The sequence below is a fragment of the Semicossyphus pulcher genome, unplaced genomic scaffold, assembly GCF_022749685.1.
Source record: "Semicossyphus pulcher isolate SPU_LCO1_2020_fin unplaced genomic scaffold, fSemPul1.0.p SCAF_17, whole genome shotgun sequence".
Lineage (NCBI taxonomy): Eukaryota > Metazoa > Chordata > Actinopteri > Labriformes > Labridae > Semicossyphus > Semicossyphus pulcher.
The window spans coordinates 15209960-15236461 of record NW_027211681.1 but is presented as its reverse complement, the minus strand read 5'-3'; the positions used below and the strand labels follow the sequence as shown (position 1 = coordinate 15236461).

The 26502-nt window shown below is 40.5% G+C and overlaps 3 protein-coding genes across 3 annotated transcripts; all 3 read right to left on the bottom strand.

Annotated features, from left to right (window-relative positions):
- Positions 1-6397: 6397 nt before the first annotated feature.
- On the bottom strand, positions 6398-16222 carry LOC138594257 (S-methyl-5'-thioadenosine phosphorylase). The gene is made up of 8 exons (XM_069665292.1): positions 16126-16222; positions 14353-14439; positions 14132-14190; positions 13735-13902; positions 10261-10363; positions 9772-10011; positions 8670-8792; positions 6398-7779 (listed from the first exon to the last, which is right to left on the bottom strand). Exons 1-8 carry the CDS (start codon positions 16147-16149, stop codon positions 7741-7743), a joined length of 843 nt encoding a protein of 280 aa, XP_069521393.1. The 5' UTR covers positions 16150-16222; the 3' UTR covers positions 6398-7740.
- Positions 16223-17189: 967 nt separating this feature from the next.
- Positions 17190-21379, bottom strand: toporsa (topoisomerase I binding, arginine/serine-rich a). Its single transcript, XM_069665291.1, has 2 exons — positions 21245-21379; positions 17190-20261 (listed from the first exon to the last, which is right to left on the bottom strand). Exon 2 carries the CDS (start codon positions 20256-20258, stop codon positions 17817-17819), a length of 2442 nt encoding a protein of 813 aa, XP_069521392.1. The 5' UTR covers positions 20259-20261; positions 21245-21379; the 3' UTR covers positions 17190-17816.
- Positions 21380-21537: 158 nt separating this feature from the next.
- ndufb6 (NADH:ubiquinone oxidoreductase subunit B) lies at positions 21538-24803 on the bottom strand. Its single transcript, XM_069665296.1, has 4 exons — positions 24558-24803; positions 23220-23312; positions 22526-22570; positions 21538-22353 (listed from the first exon to the last, which is right to left on the bottom strand). The coding sequence occupies exons 1-4, from the start codon at positions 24735-24737 to the stop codon at positions 22288-22290; spliced, it is 384 nt and encodes a 127-aa protein (XP_069521397.1). The 5' UTR covers positions 24738-24803; the 3' UTR covers positions 21538-22287.
- Between the last annotated feature and the right edge of the window lie 1699 nt (positions 24804-26502).

Genomic DNA, 26502 nt, shown 5'->3' with positions numbered 1-26502 from the left:
AGGTAATTGCAGAGTGTTGGAATGTCGAGGTGTTTAAGCGTTTATGTAATATTATGGACGGATTAATGGACATCATGATTTGTGTATATGTTAAATAAATGGATCGCAGCATCCGAAATGAAAGAAGCATGTGGACATTGGATTTATTACTTCTGCTAGAGCACACGTTCGAAACGTATTCCTTAATTCGCCCCTCATTGTCTGTTTAGATAAAAAATTATTTTGTATAAATAAGGCATTATAACATGCTTGGGTTTAACATGCATGCATCATAATTACATGGAATGAAATATCAAAGACATGCAGAGAGTTCATGTTGCCACATACTTTTTATTTGAAAAGTGTGAAGTGTTTCCACTAGATGGTGCTAAAACAGGACACATTTTCATTAACACAGTATCAGACAGATCCAGATGCTAGAAACTTCATGAGCATACTGGAGGCATTTGGCCTCAATCAGCATGTCTCTGGACCCACCCATAATAAGGGGCACACTTTGGACCCTGTCATATCAAAAGGACTTAATATTACCAAACCTTGTGTCATTGATGTTACTATCTCGGATCACTGTTGCATATTCTTTAATGTGTCAGCTTTTCCTGTACAACATAAGAATACCAGAACAACCAAAAAACGTCTCATTGATGATAATACCATTGACAAATTTAAGAAAGCTGTAAATGAGTCATCGATGTTCATGGCATCACCAACTGAGGATCCTGTGAACAACTTCAACTCAAAAATACAAAAAATCTTTGACAACATAGCATCTGTTCATAAAAAAACAAAAACCATAGAAAAAAAATTCTCCTACTTGTGTACAAAGCTTTAAATGGCCTTGCTCCTCAGTATATAACAGACAAGCTAATCAGCTACAATCCAGCTAGAACTCTTGGGTCCACAGGCAGTGGTCTTTTGACCATCCCACGTTCAAACTGCAAAGCAGGGGAGGCTGCTCTCAGTATCTATGCCCCTAGACAATGGAACGCCCTGCCTGAGGACCTGAGAGGGTCCCCAACACTTAACATTTTAAAAAGCAGATTAAAAACCATACTTTTTTCATCAGTTTATGGCTAAAACTTATAGCATGTGTTTGTTTGTGTGTGTGTGTGTGTGTGTGTGTGTGTGTGTGTGTGTGTGCACGTGGGAGAGGGAGAGTGAGAGAGTGTGTAAGTGTTGTGATATTGATATTTGACTTTTTATTTATTTCATTTTGTACTCTGTGCTCTGAATCTTGACTTTGGATAATAACTTTTGTGATAATGTTGTGTTTGGCTTTCACTTCATGGGAAGCACATGCTATATAAATACATTTTGACTTGACTTATTGAATACACTGCTCTATTTGACAAAAAAAAAGCACCTTTAGATCACAAATTACAACTGACCTTTCCATATGTTGTGTCCACATAACGCTCAGTCGTTCTCTCAAAGATATCTGGATCATCAAGGCCTGAACCACCAATGATTCCAATCTAAACACACATTTTCAGAATTATTGAATTAAAAAAATGTATAATTAATATCTGACCACAACAATTTAATTTGCATACCAATTTAATCAATGAATCAATTAACCTTTCTATGATGTGTATTTCATACAATATAGTAAATTACACCACTACAACTACTATTCTAGCTACCACTTCATTTTATTCCACAGCTGTATTTACTGATTTTGTATGTTAAATTGATTAAATGTTAGGGCAAACACGTTAGAATGTTTCTCACACATTACATTTATGCATCACAAATAATTATCCCAAGTAGGCTATTACAACATGAATCATTTCAATTTTCATTTTGTAAGTTTGCCCTAAAATGTCTCATTGGTTCTCCTTTTACAGTGTCAAAAAAACACAATTAACTGTTATTAATACTTTCAAAGTGATATAAAAATGTGGTTATAGCCTTAATAGGCGCGGTGGAAGCCATGCCAACAATATTCTTGCCTGTAAAATTAAAGATTTGACCAAGTTGTGATGTGCATGCTATATAGCATCCGTCAGCAAAACAGACGCGTATCAACTGTTACGTCACAGGTGTCAAAGTGGCCCACGGGCCATGCGCCCACATCCAGCCGCAGTACAATAATATCCGGCACGCAAGATAAGTCAGTCGGTATACGGCACGCGTACCGCTGATACTACAAATACCAGAATGCACTGCAACAGCTGGCTGTTGTGCAGCTTTTGCATGTGTAAATAAAAGAAATGCCTAAACTAAGCAATAAGGAATAACGTTTCACAGAAGAGAAGATGTTTTTTAAAATTTTACAATTACGAACGTTTTTAATGTATGATGTAATTAATGTATATTATTATTTTTAAGTTGTATATATATTAGAGATGCACCGATACCACTTTTTTTATAGACCAAGTAAAAGTACTTACATTAAGGTACTTGCCGATACCGAGTACCGATATGAGAAATTAATAATATCATTACAGTTCTCACAATGACTTTAAAAACATGTTTAATTTTCATCAGATGTTCCTCACTTTCTGACTGTAACAAAGTAAATAGACACAATGATGCAACTGCAACTGTTGCTGACATTTTAACACTCAACTTCTCCGCTTACCTGCTTAACTAACGGAAGGCTAACCTCAAGCTGTAAAGTGGTATTCGGGTGCGATACTCGTCGAAGTTTTATGAGTACGAGTACTTAAGCTCCGATACCGCCGATACCCGACACTGGTATCGGTATCGATGCATCCCTAATATATATTTTAGGCATATTAGTATATCACATAATGTCATTATATGTGTGTGTGTGTGTGTGTGTGTGTGTGTGTGTATATGCAGTTTTTGATGCCTGTGATAAAAATTTTATTTTAAATTTGATCTCTCTTTTTTATACCCTTGGTTTTCTATAAGACAATCGCTACAAGCTGAGCAGTTAAGTTAATGTTTCGATATTTATAATTTGATATAATATCTATGATGAAAACATGGTCAATTTAAGTCTGTCAGGCCTAAATTTTGACCCCGTTAGGCCCTCGATTTCGACCCAGTTTTTAATTTCGGCCCACTCTCTGACTGAGTTTGACACCCCTGTTTTAGATCAACATCAACAGACGTCAATGTTCAATGTTGACTGTACACTTTTATATTGAAAAAGATCCTTCTGATCTGGAAATGTCAGATCAGCAGCGACCTCTTGCGGTCTACATACAGAATTACATCAGAAATGCTCCAATCACAGCCCAGATTTTGGGTCATGTGATCTCTCTGGCCTGAAAACATTTCTGAACAATGGCGGCCATCCAAGCGCAGTGGACAGAGGAGAATGAACTTATACTAAGAACAATAAATTTAGAGCCTGGAGGCTACACGTGAGCAACAGCCGAGTAAAGTACTGTATACTATTATGGTGGCAAATATTTGCTAATGTGCCCTCAGGTCCTCACAACTGCGTTATATGCAGATGTGGATTACAACAACAAATGAGCAGAATTAAAATCTTTGTATTGGAAAAATTGATTATTTTATAACAAAATTTAATAAGTAACAATGAGTCAGATTTTTCCTCTTTATGGTTATTTTTCCCTGACGCCAGGGTGGTGCCCTGTAATCAAGCCATCCATCCATCCATCCATCTTCTATACCCTTATGCTGTTCAGGGTCACGAGGGGCTGGAGCCTATCCCAGCTGTCATTGAACAAAAGGCAGGGTACACCCTTCACAGTATTAAGAGCCACTGGGGTTCTGTTTTCCTAAGAGTAAAATGTGTGATAAGATCCCAGGTAGGCCAGGAGCCGAAGCTCCTCTTAAACCAGATGACCGAGCCCTACAGCACGCAGTCGCTGGTCTTATCCACCTCTCCTTAGAGGAGATGGCTATCCTCAAAGGCTACACGCTTAGCACTTGTGAGGAAAGATTAAAGTAGCTGGCTGATAACCGACTGGGATACCACAATGCATAATCCCAGGTGTTCTTGGGCAACTCCTCCTTCTCGCTCAGTGCAAATTCCATTTGCAAGTGGCGCAGTATGAGGTGCAGGTAGCTCACCTTTAGGAAGTTAACCAAACCCTGCATGAACGCTTCCAAACTGCCTAGCAGAGAGTGCAGGCTGTGTTTGAAGAAGCTTAGGGAGGGCAGGTAAACACAGCAAACAAAAACTGACCAGCCAGGGTAACCCAGGGTTCAGGACTAGAAGCCCAGCATTCACTGCCAAACCTGCAAGTAATCTGGTCGTACAGGATAGTTGTCGAGCACCCCTGTATCGACCTCCCCTTTGGACTGTGGCGTCCACACCTTTAGAAATGCACGTCAGTCCACTGCCAGCCAAAAAACTTTGCGTTTTGGGCAGTCGCAAAGGGCAAGTGATTACCTCTCAGCCCATAGGGGTCGAGATGACTTTGACTCTACCAGATACTGATGTCACCATATCACATGGCGGACAGCCAGGTTTAAGCCAAACACCATCCCAGTTGCGGTTTAACCACCAACATCACCGTGGCAATCCAGGGGGTTGTGAGACATCCGATTTTTAAATTAATATTAATAATCATAATAATTATTATTCATACTTTTATTAATAACCAAATTGCTCCTATCCAAATCCCAACACCTGCTTGATATAGTCCCTTCACATTATTATCCCGAGCGTCAGTTCACCAAGCTGAAAATAGTCTAGGCTTTTTAATGTGATTTGCCACATATTATAGTATTTTTCTGCTTGATGTATTTATAAGCTATTTAAATTGCAGTTTACTCTGGTTATTAATGCTCTTATTTTGAAATTCAAGGTTTCATATAAAGGGCCACATATAGGCCTACGTTTGTTTTTTATGGTTGTAATAACATTGTAGAATGATTGTAACTCACGGCCATGTTGTCATGAAGGTGATGATGATGGGCAGCATGCTGGTGGCTCGGGTGTTAGCATGCACGGAGCAGATCCCAACGTGGCGGACAGCAGCACCGGGCACACTCCGATGCACGGTGCAACGAGGATGGCCTTCCTGGACACTGTGCAGCTGCTGATGGAATTCAATGCAAACCCGCAGACCCTGGACCAGGTTAGCAATGGCCAGTAAACACGGCCCTACAGATGTGTTCGTTTATCTGGAGTCTCTGCGTAAGACTCCGTGACCCTGAGATATCTAATTCCTGACTGCTTGTGTTGAATGTGGACTGAGGGCTGTGAGGAGCGGGACCTGAAGAGGCCTGCAGATTAAATTATGCATACAGACTGTTTTGCTGTAAAATGTTGTATTTAATTTTTATTTTTTAGCAGAATATGAACCTTTATTTTATTGTAAACGAAATAGGGGCTGTCTATATGTGCAAGATTGCTATTAGGATTTAGGATTTCACTTCCACTGTATCGTTTATAAGGAATTACTATAGTTTACTGTAGTATCTGTACCTTTGTTTGTTTTTTAAATGGAATTTGTGTTGGTTTCATAATGAGATATCCGTAATAACTTTCAATGTCAAACAGCAGTAGCCATCAAACATGTTTTGCACATGTGAACATGTCCACTTCATTAGTGTAAGTAATTTATTTTAAAGTAAGATTAAGCGTTTATAGCCATGCAGCTGTGCTTCACATAGGTTTACTGCCTAAAAAATGAAACACTGAAATACTGAAAAATCTACCAGTGTTTGTTTATTTGAATTCAGTTGGGAGTTTAAAATTGTTTGAAGAACAAGTATTGCCTGAAGGAGTGAATATATTAAACCAAACAGGTTTCTTAGGAATACTGACTAAACCAAAGATACAGAACAAAAGTTTTTCCAAACACTGAATAGTAAATGTTATTCCGTACAGGCCTATGATGTTACTCTACTGGCCTCACACATGTCAATAAGATCAAGGCTGGTGCAATTATTTATTTATTTTCTGAGAAACTTTGAGGCATATTTTCAGTTAACAAAAGACTAAAACGTGCACGTTTATAATTTTAATGTTGGAATTTATAGGCCACATTTTAAGAAGTTACTAGATTTTTTTTTTTTTTTTTTACAGCTCAACTCAAATAGTTTCCTAAGTGTGTAACAGAAAACAGTACTTGAGTTGTTTTGTCTATTTCTAAATTAAGTTTCACAACCATGCATGGGTTCAGTGTTCATCCTCGTAGGCCTGATACTTAAATATTAACATGGCAAACCACTGTTATCTCAACTATAAATTATGGTTAACATATGTCAAAGTGGAGGCTGAAATCATTTATAAAATGTATTTCCTACAAAGATTCTAGCTAGGAGATTCAAAATTGTGGAATTTCAATTTAGGAGGATTATTAATTGTTATATTTACACTCTACAGCTTTAAGCACAGAGGAATGAGTGTGTGTCACCCAGCATTTCTCTGCATGTGGTCTGAGCATGTGCAAAGAAGAAACATATTAAGATACATACCAACAACTTTAAAGCATGACCTCAATTCTCCATTGTTTTTATTAGGATATTTATGCTGCATTGTGCATTCATAATGAGACAAGGCAACAAAGCACAAAACCAATGGACAGAATGTGTTCAGCAGTGTGATGAGGTTCAGTTGCAGCAAACGTGTTTGTGATCGATTGGCCGTCACTGCTACAAATCTTTAAATTCATCGGTAAATGAATAAGTGTGATTAGAACGTTTTTCAAAAGTACTGGATACTGTCAACAAGCTGACTTTATAACAGCGGGTAAACAGTTTGTATGTACTGTGAAGATCATGTACAAGTAAAAGGTTGTCACGATTTTTTCTTCCATTAAACATATCAAACCCACATGGAGAGCAAATAGAAATCATAGTTTCAAAGTAAAAAAATGCTGATTGGTACATTTCCAGTATGAATAATGCTGTGTTTGAAATGCCATACTATACTAGCAGTACGTACTGATTTGGACAAAATGTAGTATGCAGTATGCAAACTAAAGCAAAATGTCGGAATGCCAAAAATACCTGGATGTTGTCCTGATTCGGAAAAAATCTCCAATAGACCAGTCTACCTCGCCTACTGTATCCCATAATGCAAAGCGCTGGAACGTCACAGCAGCAGTTGAAATCAGGGACAGCAGCAGTATTCCAGCAGAAGGGGGTGCTATAGCTAAAGAAAGGTCAATTATTGTTTACTTCCGCCTGGTGTAGCACACTGCAAAATTAATTTGAAAAGCTACTCCATACTACATACTATCGCAGAACGCAGTATGCAGTATATAGTATGTAGTATATAGTACGGCATTTCGAACACAGCCTAAGAATTCTTATAGTAACTATACAGTATTTTTGACCGGCATTAGAAAGACAATTACTTGCTAAAATATCAGTTGTAACTAAGGCATTAAGTATTCATGTGCTAAACTTGCAAAGTACTTTATTGAACACTGCTTGAACAGCGATAAAGACACCGTTGGAGCACAGGCAACAAATTTGTACATTTGAAACACTTAGAACCACAAATGTAAATATCCCGAAAAAATCTCTCATTTAATCTCAAAAAGACTTAAAATCTACAGTGAAATGATTTGTACCATAACCCGCGGTGGGATTGACAGAAATTCAATTTACAGTAATGGTAACAATGGTAACTGTTCCAGGGAAAAGAGCAAGCTGTGAGTCAGAATGAAGACTGAGGGTGGCATGTGTATTTTTGGTTGAAGGAAAACACTGAAACTCTGGATGAAGACAGAGTACATGCATTTCTGATGTGAGGCACTTTCTTGGAGTTGGGTCTGCTGTCCGTGTCGGTGCCGGAGGTGTCTTGGGTCCATTTGTACTTCACTGTTTTCTGCACACTTAGTGTTTTGGTAACATTACGGAAGATTGTGCCATTGACTGTAACAGAAGGAACAGAACAGCTGGTATTCCATGTATGTGTCACAGATATGCAGCAACAATTACTATCAAGCTCATGTTAAAGCTGTCTATAGTGGTTGTTTCAGTGAAGGTCTGAGTTGATTTACTAAGAAAGTTAAAGAAAAAAACAGCAGACATTATAAAACTCTCTTTTATAAAGTTATATTAAAACTGATGTGACTGTCATCATTACCAAAATAACATTTAAATATCAAGCAGCTTCAATGAAAAATTATTTTATCATAAAAATATGCACAATAAATTAATAAAAGGTTAAAAAAAAGTAACTACTTACCTTCCTGCCACCTCACACACGCACATTCAAAAGTATTGTAGCAAATGGATTCAAAGGATGTACCGAGTGCAAAATCACTCAATTAATCAGGTGATTTTTCGGAAGTGCAATTAATATAATAAATGTGCACTATTTACACATTTAATATATTAATTAGTAGAAATATTGTGTTAAGAGTATTGTAAGCATAACCGTGTGGAGTGTTTTTAAAGATCTAAATTCAAACTTAAAAAAACCGAGCTTCATGTTTTATAAAGACTATAAAAAGTGCACAATGACTGTGTCTGACTTTGCCCCTCAGATCAAAGTAACTGTCATCACTCTCTTGCAGCACTTGGGTAATAATCCCAGTAATAATCACCTTCACAAACAGGTAATGTTTCGAAAGTTGTCACGCTCCAATTGGTGGATTATTCTTTAAACCCGGGTTTAAGAGGCAGTTCGGAGAGACGAAAATACATTATAAATGAGATCTCAGTTCCAGATAGAATGTCGAAAGGTAAACAAACCCTCTTTCACAACTTTTCCAATGACTTGCTGCATGGAAATGAATCATCGAAAGTTAACTACTTACTTTCAAGGTCTTCATTGTCTGAGCCCAGTCCATCTGGCTGATCTGGGGTATCGCAGTGAGCAGGATACTGCTGGCTTTGTTGGCGTTCTCCTTCATCGTCTTCAGTACGTTGTCAACACAGACCTAAGACACAGGAAGAAAACAGCCGCAGGGTGATAAGAATCACTCATTGTCATGTATCATTACTGACGCTGAAGACAATGTACTTACTGTGAACAAATGTGTTTATACTTTTTCATATGCAACTTACAGTTATGGCCTTATTATGTTAAATGGAGCTTATATAGGAATTGCCACAATGTTTAACTCCTCTACATGTTACCTGCACCCAGAGTCCCTCACTCATGTGCCCGCAGAGGAGCAGATTTGACGGTTAAAGAGCTTAAGAGAACTTTTTCCCTGATTTCTCTGATCATGTTGCACCAATTTCACAATACTTGCATATTTATACTGCAAAGTGATGAAATACTGGCATGCTCTAAAAAATATGGTGAGGAGGACCTAATGTGGCAAAACATTTAGTTTCCTGCCAACGGAAGAGACGGATCACTGCGGATTACAGTTAACAAGCTTCATTGTTTCATTACTGCAATAAATAACCAGATTCATGGATTATGGATCATGGAGTCCTTCAGCAAAATAAGTCCAATGTTATTGCTGATGTTACTTTGCTAGCAGAAAGCATTTGTAAAGTACACGTCGAGGAATCTATATGGGTGAAATCAACATGGTTATAGAGCGCAGATAACTATAACAAGTTAAGACTAGAATAAACAGAGAGGCGTCCAATTCTGAAAATTAAAAAAGGTAAACGTGCCTTTGAGTCTGTTGATGTATTCGTGTTATGGACCATTAGATCTACCTTATCTTGGAATATTTTATTGTTGGATCATTTAGAGTAGTTCAGATAAATGTCATACTTTTAGCTGGTTATCTTTTCCAGTTGCTAGCTTACAAAAAAGTTAGCACAAAGGATCCATCTGCCACCAGAACAGCTTGTTGAAGGGAGAGGGCCAGACTGACTCACTCAATGCACAAACAAGGACAGAAGAGACATCAAAGTAATGAAAACGGCCGTAAGGACCTCCAGCCCGCCACTCACCGCCTCCTCATGTTCCTTCCAACAGTCGTAGTCTGTTGCCATGGCGATGCTAGCATAGCACAGGCCGGCTTCCTTGGCGAGGACCACCTCTGGCACAGTTGTCATGTTGATGACGTCAGCGCCCCACTGGCGGAACATCAGGCTCTCTGCACGCGAGGAGAAGCGAGGTCCCTCGATAGACAGCATGGTCCCTCGAACATGGCACTTTACCCCCAGGCTGCGGGCCACCTCCACCAGAACCTGCACCGGGATGGACCGTTAGTCACTGTCCACATTAATATATATATATCAAAATATTGGCCCCTTATGTTCAACAACTATAGCTTCATTGTGAATGAACCCCTTTCAGGTCAACCAGATGTGTGATACTGAATCCAGTGGAAATTTGGGGTAATAAGAGTAAATTAGGTGAAAATTAAAAGTTTCAAAGGAAGCACAGGAAGTGGCATGTACAGTGTGTGAAATATATACAGATATTTGAGCACTTACCTCTCGGGTTCTGTTGCAGAAAGGCTCAGCCATGGGGATGTGGCACACTCCTGGAGGACTGGTGGCCTGACCATCATACAGCGTCTGAGCTCTCTTGGTAGTCCTGGCAAAAAGAGGTCAACAGGAAGTACTGAAAAATACAGCTAGTTGAAAATGAACCAAATAATCAACATAGAATTTTTAATTGATTTGTCTTACAAATCACAAACTAATGCTTATTTTAAATGCACAAAATACAATTGTACAATGTGTTTGTACTTTCACTTTAACACTAAAAGAGCAAATATGTTTAGCAGTGAGTAGATAAAACAATTTAGGAATCACTGTCAACACTATCTCCGACTCATCCTGTGATGCACGGGCTAGCCCAAGAGCTCCTCAGCTGTCCTGAATCTGGATTTTCATTTAACTGTTCACAGACGTAGCCGTCAAGGTAGTCACTGAACGTGAATATCTGGAGTCAAGATTTTGGATTATCATTTCATCAAGAAAACTCTTTGGTTCAGGTGAGTTTTCTTGTGTTGTGGCCGACGTGTACCGGTTACTACTTGTGTCATTTTTCCAACTGCTGACCGTCAGGGTTATTGTTAAGCTTGTCATTAGATATGGCTTCCGCCACATCCTCTAAGGGAAGCGTGGATGGCAGCAAGGCTAAGGACGTCGAGTCCTGCCCTTGCCTGGTCATGTGTGGTTTCACGATCTCGGGGAGAGACTCCCATCGCCTATGCATCACATGCATGGGGGTTAGGCATGCCCAGTCTTCACTCGCAGACTCAGAGTCCTGTGAGCACTGCTGTGCCATGCCACTGAGGATCCTGGAGGACCGCCTGAGTGTGTCAGTAGACTCAAAAAGCAAGCCTTGCCTCTCTGACACTGCTGCAAAGCCCAGAGAGAAGCTGGCTATGGCTAGCACTGACTGGGGAGATAGAGTGGAGGACCCCCGAAACAGAGTTTCCCCCGCTGTTAAGTCAGCTCCTTGACTCAGAGGACAGTGGTGGAGACACAGTGAGGATGAGGTAAATCTGGATTGACGGGAACCGAGGAGACCCAGGAGAACCGAGGAACTCTGGCCTGCAGGTTACCATCAGCGAGGCTTTGGGGCTCTCAGACCCCCCGGTCGTGGAGCAATTGGTGACGTACCACCTTCATCCCAACCGCCGGTCCACCCGGACAAAGTGGAGCGCTTCACAGCCTCCATGTACCAGAAAGTGTACAAGTCAGCAGCTCAGTCGGTGAAAAACTTAAATGTTGTCACCATGCTTACAGCGTATCAGGCTGAGCTGTTCCAGGACATGGGCCACCTTTTAGATAAGGGCTCTCCAAGTCTAGCTATTTGGGAGGAGATATGTGTCGTCACTGTCACTGAACTGAGCCGTGGCGGGAGAGAGATCGCTGCGGCTAATTCTCTCCAGCCTGCCCAACCACGATAAGCAGGACATAATGGATTCCCCGTTTGACCTGTCGCATGCTAAGGGCTTATTTGGAGAGGCTGTCCCCTCTATGCAGCAGGCTAGTGACCTGAGGAAGAAGCAGGGAGAGGCCTTTCCCACAAGAGAACACCTTGCCCCCCACCACCAGCTTGCTCGGGCGTTGCGGCTGTGGCAGCGAGGGGATGCAGCGGGAGCTTTAAAAGGACCCTGTTTTCAGATGCCTGAGCAGCCAGCGCCTCACCAGCACGGTTCCCAGGGTCAAAAACATTGGTGTAAAAAGTAATTCGCTGCCATGGCAGCCACCATGACCGCCAGGTCAAACCATTACTCCCGCCCGCCTGAAGGGAAGAAGAGGCGGTCGATTTAGGCAATGTGGTTAGTGGAAACAGAGGCTCAGCAGTCAGCACTCGGAGCGATCCTCTGCGCCAGCAGCAGGGACGAATGGGAGAAACACACACGGGCGCTGTTAAGCAGACACTTCAGTGTCAATCACGCAAAGAGCATCTTGTCTCCCACTCAGAATATAGTGTATTTGGGCCTCGAAATAAATTCTGTTCATTTCTGGGCTTTTCTGTCACAGGATCGAGTGGAGAAATTCTGCCAGCACTCTGCCTCGCTACGAGCCTGCCTCCGACGGACAGAGCTGGTGGCCTCGGCCATTTCTTTTGTTCTTCAGAGATTATTGAGAATGAGGGATTTCCAACGCTGGGTGTCTTCATTATGTCCCAGGGGTGTTCACTACTGGCATCCCCTTAGGAACGGTGGTTATGAGGAAAACTGTGACAACAGATACGTTACTGACAGGATGGGGAGCTGTATTCGAGGGGAGGTCTGTGAATGGGACCTTGCCCCCGAGGCTCCGTCTTGTTCATATAAATTACCTGGAACTGATGGCAATTTTTCTGGCTCAAACATTTTTTGCCACTCCTGAAAAACTGTCATGTTTTGTTCAGGTCAACAATACAACAATACAACAGCGGTGTCTTATATAAACTGACAAGGAGACACGCCCTCCAGTCAATTATGCAGACTGGCCCAGAGTCTGATAATGTGGAGCAACGAGCACCTGTTGTCATTACACGCAGCGCACGTCCCCAGCGTATTGAGAAGCGGGGCAGATCTCCTCTCCAGAGGAAATCCTTTGTACAGCGAAAGGAGACTCAATCCTGAAGTACTTCACCTGGTTTGGGAGAGATTCAGCCGAGCATCCATAGATCTCGTTGCATCGCACGAACACGTGCTGTTCTTTATGTTAAGAAACAGAGACGTACTACTGTGAGCAGACGCAGTGGCTCATCCGTGGCCAAACACGCTGCTGTATGCATTCCCCCCACACAGCCTCATAGCTCCGATATTGATCAGAGTGAGAGAACAGTGGTTATCTTTGATTCTGATAGCCCCGTATTGTCCCAGCAGACCATGGATGGTGGAACTAGTGTGGCTCCTGCACGGCCAGCCATGGATGCTGCCGTTACGCAGGGACTTAGCGTCACAGGCGCACAGACAGAGCCAAGCCATCCTGCTTAAACAGCAGCTCTCATTGCACAAATGAGTTATTTGATGGAACTTGTGCAACAAGCTAAGCAAGAGAAAACAACTCTCCCTCACCAGGCTCATGCTGCACGTAGTGTATATTGTGTAGCCTATGCCTGGAGGTCAGACACCTCTGAGAATGTTTGTCTTCCCACCGTAATGAGTAAGAAATATTCTCAGGTTTACCAGCAAGCCTGTTCTTACGGAAGAAGTGCGAGATTATCTTCTAGAGTTAGGGTACTTTTTAAAGACAGCTGGTATTTGATTCACAACAGGGCAAAAAGTGCTATGTGTTTGTTTGTGTCTTGTATATTGATCTGCTGCAAAAACTTCCTGTCGTCATGAAAACGTTTTTTATCCAACCTCGACAGTATCATTTTTATTTTTTGACTGTTACAGCAGCAAAAGCTTTCATAATCAAACTCAGCCAAACATATATTTTACATGCTGTGTGTATGTGGAAAAAATACAAAATATCTTCAGCCTACTGTCGTGCTCACACCCGACTCACCTGTCAATAAACTGATCTATAATGACAATGTCTCCGGGCTGAATCTCCTCCCTGAGTGAACCACAGGCCGTGGTGACCAACAGATGTGTACATCCTTCTTCTTTCATTGCCCAGATGTTGGCCTGGTAGTTCACATTAGACGGCATTATAGTGTGTTGTCTCCCATGCCTGTAGAGAAGAGAAAAGGACCATTAAACATATTGTTTTATAACATTAGAATAAATACATGCTTGGGTTTAACATGCAGCTCATAATTACATAGAGGGACATATCAAGGATGTGCAAAGAGTTCATATTGCTACATATACTTGAAAAGTGTGAAGTGTTTCCACTAGATGGTGCTAATAAAGGACACATTTTCAGTAACAGTAAAAGAAAGTAAGACGACCTGACTTACCTTGCGAGGAGCACACATTCAACGTTTTTTATCTTCCCTAGTATCAGAGCATCTGATGGCTGTTCAAGAGGAGAAGAAAAATCTATTTAGACATTAAACAGTAATGTAAGCAATCATTTGCTTGCTAAATATGCCAGAATGTAAGTGGAGCTTTTTGTATACACTGCTCTATTTGACAAACAAAACGTCCTTGGACCACAAATTCACAAATTACAACTGACCTTTCCGTACGGTGTGTCCACATAACGCTCAGTCCTTCCCTCCAAGATATCTGGATCATCAAGGCCTGAACCACCAATGATTCCAATCTAAACACACATTTTCAGAATTCTTGAATTAAAGCTCAATTGTAATTAATAAAACCTTTCCATGATGTGTATTACATACAATATAGGTAAATAAAAAGAACATAAAATAGCGAAATAAAAAAAGTGATGTTTCAACCTATAGCAACACATATGATATCAGTCACCAATTCATTACCCAATCACAAGACTTGATGCTGTTATTTCCCTCCAAGCTGTTTGCGTTTCAACATACTTACAGTTAATTTACAGTCCGGTAACAAGGTAAGTATATTTACTCACATACCGTATATATACTTAAGCATCACAAATATTTACTTTCCTGTTTACAGTCAGTTAACGGGAGTGCTAGAAGGCAAGTACAATTACACCAGTACAACTACTCCTCCAGCTACCACTACTTTTTATTCCACAGCTGTATTCACTTTGCAGATTAAAATATTACAGAAACTAAGGCTGGGCAATGAGACAATATATAACGTCAAAACAATATGAAATGTGTTTTTCAATATCGTCTCTATAGTGATGTCACAAAACCAGCAGCTGAACTGCTTTATGGCTATTTTTACGTCATTTTGACAATGCTTTACGTTCTTATCCTTGCACCAAGTGCTGAACTGCTGGACTGAACCTGGAGCGAACCACAGAGGGAGGCGCTGTTATTAACATGGACATTAAGGACTCAGAAAAGGACTCAGGCTCAGCCCAAGCGAAAACTCAAGTATTAATTCACACAGGATTATCCAAAATAGGTGTTACCATGTGGTTCTTTCATACTGACTAATTATTTGTTAAATTATCACCTAACATGCTATATTGTGATACATTTCGTTATCGAAATATTAATTTTGGCCATATCACTCAGCCCTAATATCAACATATAAACTGATTATAATATATGATGCGTCATAGATTAAACTACATACAGTATATTTAATTGATAAAATTGATTACATGTTAAAAAAGGCAAAAACATTATAATGCTGCTCACACATGAATTTATGCATCACTAATAATTATACCAAGGTATTAACATAACATTTCAACGATATCTTATGTCACATGTGTAAGGTTGTAAGTTTGCCCAAATCTATGTATCCTCTCCTCCTTGTCCTGTAAGTGTAAATTTAGCAACACAGATTAGAAAAAGACATTTTATGGAGTTTCTAATGGTTGATAAATCTACATAAGCCTGTTTGCCTTGATTATTTGCTGATGACATATGTTTTCACCTAATTTGCACAAAAGTTTAGTTTTCAGTGTGGTATTGCTACTTTGGCTTTATTTAATTAATTAATAACTTATTACCCTCCCTTCATCTCTGTTCAACTACCTGCTCACTGCTGTCCAGGTGCACTTCACCCGGCCACGTGCAAAATCAACAAAAATGGTTCACTTTTCGCAGTTTAAACCGTGCCACACTTACAGCATCATAGCTGTTAGCATACACGTTAGCAAGTGTAATATAGCCACAGTAAAAAGGTTGCATAGTATATACAGCTCTTCATTCACAATGCTAAGAGCTAAGAGCTTTTCCCCCCGCACTTCTTGGTTTGTGACAACTGCACATCTGTCAGGAAATTACATTACCTAGCTAAAATTTCTCATTGATTCTCCTGCCACCGTGTTCAAAAACACAATTAACTGTTACTCATACTTTCAAAGTGATATAAAAATTTAGGGTATTACCTTAATGGGCGCGGAGGAAGCCATGCCGACAGTATTGTTGCCTGTAAAATTGAAGATTTGACTAAGTTGTGATGTGCACGCTATATAGCATCAACCGTTAATAACATCCGTCAGCAAATCAGACGTTAGACATTCCTCTTCCTGTTTTAAATCTGCCTTCAAAATAAGAGCGTGGGGTTAGGTTGAACCCTACATTATTATTTTTAAAAAGGCTAATTATTTTGTCTACATCATAACATACTTGTTTTCAAAGCAAACAATGTTTTTGCACTTTGGTTTTCATTAACTTAAATATGATCGATAGTTGAAACGTCACATAATCAATCAGCTCTAGTTGTATATATTTCTGAAGCTAGGAAATAGAAGAGAACTTTACTGCTTAATATGCACTTAACAGCGTTATTTACCATAACATCACAAAACTTGGATAACTGTGGTTTGTTCTCTGAACTACGTTTACACGCTTGCAAGCTATCGTAATTAAAAAAAATATTGAAGATGAGATACATTTAGAATGATATGGTTTCTATTAACTACAATGTTTGCTTGTAATGAACATGGGGATAGTGCAGTTTTCCTAATGTGGCAATAGTCCCTGTTTAGGTAAGTTGTTGCCTAAAATCAACCATCCTGTTTCACTCCTGCCTTCAAACTGCAGGTTTGAGGAAAACATTGAATGTCTTTTAATGATGGAAAAGGCTTCATATAAGTGAAAAAACCTAGACGGATTCCCATATTTTTCTCCCATGAAGTTAAAAAGGTTTTTAAGCAGCCAGTCTTGTGCACATTAGTTTGACATGTTCATGAACTTTTTTTTTTACATAACCTTGACTACATGAGTTTAATATTTTGTGCATTGTTTTGTTTAGTCCTATGAAATGTGTTTTTGTGTGCATGCGTGCGTATAGTCATGTGTGTGTACACTGTTGCTTGGTTATCAATCGTCCATGTAAAGTGCAGAAGATAGATTTTGCTCTGTTTTGCTTTTTTGTTTCCATTCACCTGCCCAGGGTTACAGATGGAAATTAGCTAGAAATCATCAATAATTAATAATGTGCGCAGAGTTTCTCAATACAATTTATTTTAAATAAAACTCAATAGAAAAGAGCCCATTCTGAAATCCATACACCATGTGCTGATAATAAGTGCTAATCCTTGAGAAGAAGGTAGAAATGGTTTTATCTCAAGAGAATAGCTGACTTATAACATAAAAAAATCGCTGTTATCAACATTATCCCTGAGAGCACCTGAGAAATAAAATACATCCATAAAAAAAAGTGAAAAATCCAGAGTAAATTCCAGAGTAAAATTTGACACTTAAAAGGATGTGACCATAATAATTTTCCATTCTTCCTTGTTTATAGTGGCACTTAGCACATAAAATAGAATTAGGTGTAATTAACAGTCAGGAAACCAGACCATGATGGTCTACAACGGTCATTTATCTATTGAAAACTCAAAATTTCAACACAGATATATTTATATATCATATAAGTCACCCTCCTCTAAATTGTCAAAGTAAAAATAGTTGACAAGGCATTTAAACATATCCACAATATCCTTTAAAGTCTGGTGACCCTCCACATAATGAACATTGTTTTGATCTACGACACTGCTGGCAGGCATTAGCAGCTGGGGATAAGTCCCTCGTTTCCCACCAGTGAACAGTGGGAAAATAATCTTTCATACAACTAAGCATTAGAGTCTGAAGGGGCGGGGTCCACTGGGTTATCAGCGGTATTGTCCACGGAGTTGTCCTTGTTGGTGCTGCTGGCCTGGGTAACACTGGCGTTAGCAAAAGAGTCACTGTCACTATCAATAGTAATTACAGTGGATGAGTGCTTCTCTGTGCGTTCGCTACTCTTGTGCCTTTTGCTCTTCTTCTTGTGTTTCTTCTTTTTCTTATGGTGGCGCTTGCTTCGCTCGTGAGGGTTTTCCTCACTGACGAGCTCCACACTCATGCTCCTGCTGGTCTTTCTTGACCTCTCTTTGGATTTTTTACAATGCTTCTCTTTGCTCTTTTTCTTGTGTTTGGTTAACAAAGAGGAAGCTTCGCCTTCACCGTTTGAGTTGGATTGAGTTGTGTTGGACGGTTCCTCCAAATGTCTTGTTTTGTATTTCCTCTTTCCACCGGGCTTGTCGTGGTGAGACCTCTTTTTTGCTGAAGGGGAGCGACTGCTGGAATAAGACCTGGATCGAGAATGCCTCCTGTCCCGTCTCCGTGAGTCCCTGCTGCGGCTCCTGGAGCAAGAGCGAGAGTGTCGATCGGAGCGCTTGCTGCTGCTGTAGTAGTAGGAGTGTCTCTCTGTGTAATGCACCCCACTTTCTTTTCTCCCTTGGCTGTAATGCCTATAGGACAGATAGCTGTGATCACCGTCCCTTCTTTTATGGTTACTGTCACATTTTGAGTGGAAGGCTCTGCCACTGGAGTAAGAATAACCTCTTTCTCTAGATAGACCGTTGACACCGCTGTGGGAGATTGCTGGGCTTCTGCTAGAGTGCCTGCGTTCTCCACTTCTAGACCTCCTCCTTCTCCTATGGTCTCTGTCCTTTGACGAGTACCTCTCCCTGGATTTACCGTAACTGTCAAATCCTCTACCTCCATCGTGTCTGTCTGACTGACTTGATGTCTTGTGCCGGCTGGATGTAGAAGAGGTATACCTTTCTCTTGAATCCAAAAGATAATCTGTTACTACATTTTCTAACTGTCCAGCGCTGCTTGGATCACTGTTCTGTGAAGCTATTGGACTGAGACTGGAGAAGCGGATGTGTTGAGGCAGAAGAGGCACTTCTTTAGTATCTTCACTGGCAGACTCATCAGAGTCAGAGGAAAGTTTAACCAGCTCAGGAGTCCTTTCTGCTGTAGGCTTAACAAAACTTATAATAACACAGTCATCACTGTCAGAAGACAAACAATTGTCTTTGTTAACTTCACTCTGTATCAAATCTGTCTGGGTATGGGGATTCACTTGCTGCAGAGAAGCTCCAAACTCTTGTGGCTCCTCCTCTAAACTGCTGTCTGAATCCGAGTCGACAACAGACAGACACTCTGCCCTGCTTTGCTCTGCTGTCGTAGAATACGAAGGCCCAGGCGTCTCATCATCCCACATAGAGTGGCTCAAATTGGAGGTGGAATCCCCTGGTGGGTCCAATTCCCCAGAGTGTTCCTCATCTTCTGAGATAGCTATTACAGATGAGTTAGAGCTGCTGTCTTCATTTGAGGATGGGGCTGGGCAGTCATAGACAGCATGCTGGTCATAGGCCTCCATATTGAAGGGGGATCTTGCGAAGTTGATGAACTCATGCAGAAAGTGCTCTGTGCGCCCCTGAAGGAACGGCCTGAGCTCTTCTTGGATAGCTCCATCCTCCATGTCATAACGTGTAATCCGGGACATGATGATGTGTTGGACTATATTGACCAAAGAGCCGTGGGCCCCATAAAGCACAATGAGTTCTCTTTTTAGCCAGGGGACAAGTCTATGTAGACACGCAGGATTTCTCCTGAAAAACTCAGCTGAGGTGTCTCTGGAGCGGCCACCATCCCGAACATTTCGAACCCTCACCCCCCGGCGGTACAGTTCCCTCCTGAAGTTGACCATTTCCTGCTCTCTGACATTGCTTACCACCCTGCCTTCACTCGCAGCTCTCCTCTTGGCTGCCAACCTCGTCATCATGCGCCGAATGTAACGGTCCTGACGCTGTTGTGGAGGGTTTGTCGAGGCCTCAAACATTACCCCATTATCTGGAGGTGGCGAGGTCCTTCCCCGCATCTGTCGATTAACTCCTGTAAGAGTTGTGCGGTATCTAAACCGCACTCCCCCAAAAGTTCCAAAAGAGCCATTATCCAGCGGCTGCAGGTCAAACTTCTTAAAGTCTTGCTCTGATTTTATACTGTGATAGATTGAATTGAAGGGCTGTTTGCATAGTGGGCACTCAGCTTTATTCTTGGACCATTCATGAATACAGCGGAAACAGAACTTGTGCAGGCAGAGGTCCAGGTAAGAAATGTTGTGAAATATGTCCAAACAGATGGGACACTTGGAGTCTGGCGACACCTCTGCAGACATTGCTTCAGAGGTTTTCCTTCTGCCACTCTTCTGGCGCTGCTGCAGGAGAATCTTGAATGCAGACATGATCTGTCATGAAAATAAAAATAGACAAAATAGACAATTCAATTCAAATTTTATATATTATTATTACTATAAGTGACTACACCTTGTTAAAATTAAAAAATATAATTTGACTTCCATCAGAAACGTTCTTCAGGTAATATAAGATAGTACTGGCACTTATTAGCGTTATTATGGCTAACCAGAAGCTTTTCTTGTTATAACAAAAACACTGCCTCCCTCCAAAGTGAATAAAACATTAAAACAAATGTACGCTGACATGTAACACCTTTCCAGTATTCCCGGAATACACGTTCCTCTTCTATGCTAACATAAGCAATATGAGAGTGATATATGAACATGTCTTGTAATTAGAGACAGAGCAGAATAAATAAGATAAATTAGAGCTAAACTTGATTAGACCATGTGCAGTGTTACGCTGTGACAGTCGGGAAACATATCTGCTGTGGCGGTTGTTTGGTCACATCAGGTCAATTCATCCTGTACATACAAGACTCTGGAAATGCCTTCCTTATGTATTGCTAGCCCTGATAGACATATCATTTCAGGAACAATAAATCCGAATAAACCTACTATTCAATCGGTGTTTGTTATTGTTCTTCCGCACCTTCAACTTCACTGTTTTCTTTTAGTTAGCTTAGCATGTTATGCTAGAACCGTGCCTAGCGCCCTGTTTGTTCCCACAGATAGTAATGTTACTGTCGGTAATCAGTGGGGAACATGTCGGATATTAGAGCTGATATGAACTCAACAATGCATACATTTACACAAACTCTTATGTAAGATGAATCCTGAAGTTCCCTCTGATAGACATTGTGAACTCTAGTTACCACAAGTTAGGGAACTAAAGAACTTAAGCTAAACTAGCAAGCTAGCTCAGTGAGCTAGGACGTTAGCCATTGGGTAAGCTAACACACGTCTAGCTAAGCTATTGGGCTAGGACCTCTACGGCGAGTTAGGACGTTCGAGAAAAGTTGTCCAATATTTACCTCTGGCTTCCTCAGACACTCATGAGGTTGGTAACTGATTAGCTTTCTTCATCTAGTAGATACCATCCACTTCAACATTAACATAATTCCGGAGCAACTGTTTTTTTTTTATGACCAACAGACCCTAACACTCCTTCCATGGTCCGCCGTGAATTATTTTTAAAATTGAACTCACAACTTCCGCTCTTCAGAATAAAAGCGCAAACTGCACATTTTGAAGAACCCTTAAAAAGACGAAATATTTCAACAAAAATGATTTAATGGGATAATTAAATATTCAAAATTATATCCGATACACATTTTGAGCAATAACCACTGCTATACAACGTAAGTTGCACTGTAACACTATGAAGCACACTTCCGGTAGTTCACACAACAAGAGCCATGTGAGGACATCTTTTTTCGTCAGCTGTTAAGAGCCGGCTGATACACCATTAGATCACAGAAAAAGTAACACCTTTGCCAGCCGAATCTTAAGGTTACATTTGATAAAGACATATTTTGTTCATTTTTGCCCATTCAGCAATGCTTGCCCCTGAGCAATCCAGTGTTATCTTCAGAAGTTATCATTTACTGAAGCAGTTTGTACACATCTGGAATATAAAAAAAAAGTTTTAGACTTGAAACTCTCGAAATACTACAAACTGACTCTTTTCAATTGATATCTATAAGTTTATATTACTTAAATGCCTTTTTTTCTTCCATTTCAACCCACCCTAGAATCGTGCTTGAACAGAAATTATTCCAACAAGCTGATCAACCTCATTTGATAAAATTAAACTGCTTCTCTACGGTTGTATATAAAAAACTTTTTTTTTTTCATTGAACTGCAAAATCTGGCAGTGAACTGGAAAGTCAAACACACTACAGGATCTCACTTCTGAAAGTATATATAAAAAAGTCATTTACAATCTCAGCTGCAATATGTCCCAGTTTATATTAATGTATTAAATCATTTATATCCATAGATGACTTTGTAATATTTTATTGCCATATACACAGTTTTTACAACAGAAACTCTAAATTATTGAAATATTTCAGATTCAGTGATGACCATGGCTCTCAGGGAGATCTGGAACAGCTTCCCCCGTCTCCAAAATGGTGTCACCCTAAACACAAAAACAAGGATTACACCTTTATGTATGGAAGTAGACTGTTGGACAATTTGACCTTGCTATAGCTAGTAAAGCAAGCTTCTTTGCAGTAGTACAGACAAAGTGATAATGAATATAGGAAAAAAAAGTGTACTAGAAATGTACAAGACCTAAAATGCATACTTACTGGGAACAGCTTGGGTTTCAATGCCACAATGGCATATGGCTTTTCCTGTGAGGGACAATTACATTGTTATTTAGTATGCCTTCTGATCAATACATTGTCACATGACTGATTTATTTCTTGATTTCCATTCAAATGTGCATAAATTGAGTGAGTTAGCTGAGTTCCCTTGGCTGTTAAACTACCAAAGTTCTAACTCTAATGCACAGAACGTTCAGGAATCCTGATTCATAAGCTATAAAATTGTGTTCACCAGAAATCTACCATATTCATAATACGTGATGACATTCTATTTTGTTAACTAATCAGTGTTTCCCACACATAGACGAACGGCCGCCCAAGTGCATCAGGTGACCAATTCTATTATGTTTCTATTTCTATCTGTCCAAGATCATCATCCACGATTGATTAACTGCTGGAAATTGTCCCCTTGCGCCCTGCCCCACATGTCTCCACACATGCTGGTCAGAGAAACACAAACACACATACAGAGAGATCCGTCTGTCCTTTAAATGCATTTATTGTGGCGCGACGTCACCAGTTAAACATAGAATTGCAGATGTCATTCAGAACCATGTTGGTTTTAATTGTTACGACACACAATGTCTTTTTGCCGTCATTCCACAGAATGACGGTGTTTCCCACAGGAAGCACTGCTAATTATAACAAGTGATCTTAAATATTTCTCTACACTTACTGCAACGTGGTATTTCACATAGTAGTGAACAACCCAAGCAGGTATCAACAGCCGTGTTAATGTGAAGACTCCACCTCTGTATGCCTTGTAGGTCTGTGAAGAGAAAGAGGAAGATAAATATTAATAGAAGTACATAATGATTCACAGTGTGGCCTGCTCCAAACAGATGGCACGTACTTCAATACAAGTTTGACCTTGTTTTTTCATTTTAGGAAGGCAAGGAGTTTGTACATATTCCAAAATAAAGCGTTCTTATTTTAAAGTAGGAATTTAAATTGGGTAATTAAATGACAATAGAAATTGCTTTGTACACCTGGTTATATGCTAAAAATGAGGTGGACCAAAGCAACTCAGATAGGTCTTAGATTTAGATAAGTAGGTTCATGTGGTGGGACTGTTACATTTTCATAAATCATTACTTTTTTCATACCTCATGTTGAATGTTGGATTCAAACCTCCCTCTGTAGTATATACTCAATTTCATAATAAAGTCAATTGTCTCTAAAACAGGGCTGCTGCTTATGATTGTTTTCTATAATTCCAATTTTCTCTCTAAAACGTGAGAAAACAGAGAAAACTACAGAATGATAACCTGCCAAAGTTGGAGCCAACGGTAACAAATTGGCCTCTATAGGCCTTTTTACTTATCCTTACAGGACAAGCACATGTGTTACTGATAATATCAGCAACAATATGTTGTGTTTTTTTCAGCCATAGTGTCCCTGTGCCTTGATGGAGGAACACTGCCCATATCCATTGGATCCTGAACCAAATGCAGCTAAATGGAAATCAGCCTTGATTAATTTTATTCACAATCTATACATTTCCTATAAAATGTCTGCAGTTAATAAGTGCTGTTTGTTTTGCTTATTTGGCCACAGTCATTTTTGCATGATAAATTAACTCGGCATAGTAGGTGTCATAATTTGTGACCTTGTGCAATATAAAATAAAACAATCTTGACAAAACGACTAAATTATTATCAAAACATTGCCACATACATTTTGACTTTCTTGACCTATGTATAGTCACTGTAAAGTATTACATAGTGAAAATACATTCATAGAAAATAATGTTTATACAATCAGCACAAGGTATTATTTAGACGGACAGTAAAAAATAATACTTAGTATTTATTTATACTTAACACACTCCGGTACAACCAAATTATAAGTAAATTCAGGGCAACAGTAAATTGCGTAATTTAACGTTGATTAAACGTATAGTAGTTACACTCTGTTTAGTTTGTCTACTGATATTTGACATGTGCACTGTGCACTGTACTCGTCAGTGGTTGTTTTGCTAGCCAGCTAACGTTAGCTTTGTAACAGCACTCACGTAAAGTCTCCACAGGCTCTTGGGCTCCAGAAAGCCAGCCCAGAACTTGGCGATGGGGCCGGGAGGTTTAGCTTGTAGCACGGGCTCCCTCGGGCTGAGCTCCTGGTCCTTCAGCCATTGCCTCCGGAGCTTTGAAAGCTGATCGACACGGAGCTTCTCGTCTGGTGTGTATCCAGACATTTTATTATTTCTGGATATTCAACCTCAACTACCTTACAATGACACCATGGAGGACACTTCCCTTTGCACTGCAGGCAAATGCACCAACGAAGAAGAAGGACAGGAAATGGGACACAGATTTAGCCATAGAACTGTGCATAACATTCCATTGCGACGCCTACCGGACCGGAAGAGAAATTATTTCCACTTATTTCATCTTTGGTTTAATTCAAATCCTTGAATCCGACTGACTAATAGGAAAGAAGATGTGTCAAAAGAGTGTCAAAAAGCGGTGCCTTATGGCTGATTTTGTAATTTTTGACAATGAAGCAAATAAATGGTTCATTTTTTGTTTTGTGATATAGTCATTAAAATCAGTATTTTACAAATGTGAGCATTAGCTGGCCCTTTAAATGGGCACCACTGACTAAACACATCAAGGTCAGTTTCCAAGTCTTGGTTCATACTCCACTTCTAGTGAACAGTTGTATAACAGTGTGATAAGTTTTGATCAAGTGTTTTGGAAACTTTAGCTAGGGGCTTTAAAATCAGGTGACTTCTTTCCCCTCTCAAACAAGTATTTTCTAACTGGACTAAAAATTGTCAAGAAATATGCCTTTGCTCATTTTTCTCGCCTGATTTTTGCTGATATCTAATTATGCACATCTGAATCTTTTTTATGTAATGTAGATCTAAAATCAAAATGCAGTAAAAATTGTTATGCTCTTTTGACCACCTTTTTTAGTAAAACACGAGTTGCACTGCTGTTTTTATGCATTCAGTTCATGTTTATGCGCCGGACAGCTCGCCTGCGTCTGGCACAGACGTTATGTACATTGTATAATTTGTTGAGAACAAAATTATGTAACAACGGTCAATGGAAACCAAAATCATCAGCCCATTGAGGGTTGGATTCAAAATCACACAGGTCAGGGGAACGAGAGGGCCAGTCAATGGCATCAATGCCTACACACTCTGGCCACATGAGGCCGGGCATTGTCCTGCACCAGGAGGGAACCCAGGGCCCACTGCACCACCATAAGGTCTAACAATTGCTTTGAAGATTTCATCCCAGTACCTAACAGCAGTCAGGGTACCACTGGCTGTCACATGGAGGTCTGTGCGGCCCTCCAAGGAAATGCCTCCCCAGACCAAAACTGACCCACCGCCAAACCGGTCATGCTGGATGATGTTACAGGCAGCATAACGTTCACCACGGCATCTCTAGACTCTTTTCACGTATGTCACATGTGCCCCGTTCTCTTCATCTGTGAAGAGAACGGGGCGCCAATGGCGGACCTACCAATTCTGGTGTTCTCTGGTGAATGCTAATCGAGCTGCACGGTGCTGGGCTGTGAGCACAGGTCCCATTAGAGGATGTCGGGCCCTCATGCCACCCTTATGGAGTCTGTTTCTGACAGTTTGGTCAGAAACATGCAAGCCAGTAGCCTGCTGGAGGTCATTTTGTAGGGCTCTGGCAGTGCTCCTCCTGTTCCTCCTCGCACAAAGTAGCAAATATCGGTCCTGCTGCTGGGCTGATGCCCTTCTACGGCCCTGTCCAGCTCTCCTCGTGTAACAACCGGTCTCCTGGTACCTCCTCCATGCTCTTTAGACTGTGCTGGGAGACACATCAAACCTTCTTTCGACCGCACGGATGTGCGATCCTGGAGGAGCTGGACTACCTGTGCAGCCTGATTGGGCTGCAGGTACCGCCTCATGCTACCAGTAGTAACAAGGACACTAGCAGGACACAAAACTAAAGAAGAATCAGTCAGGAAGTATCAGG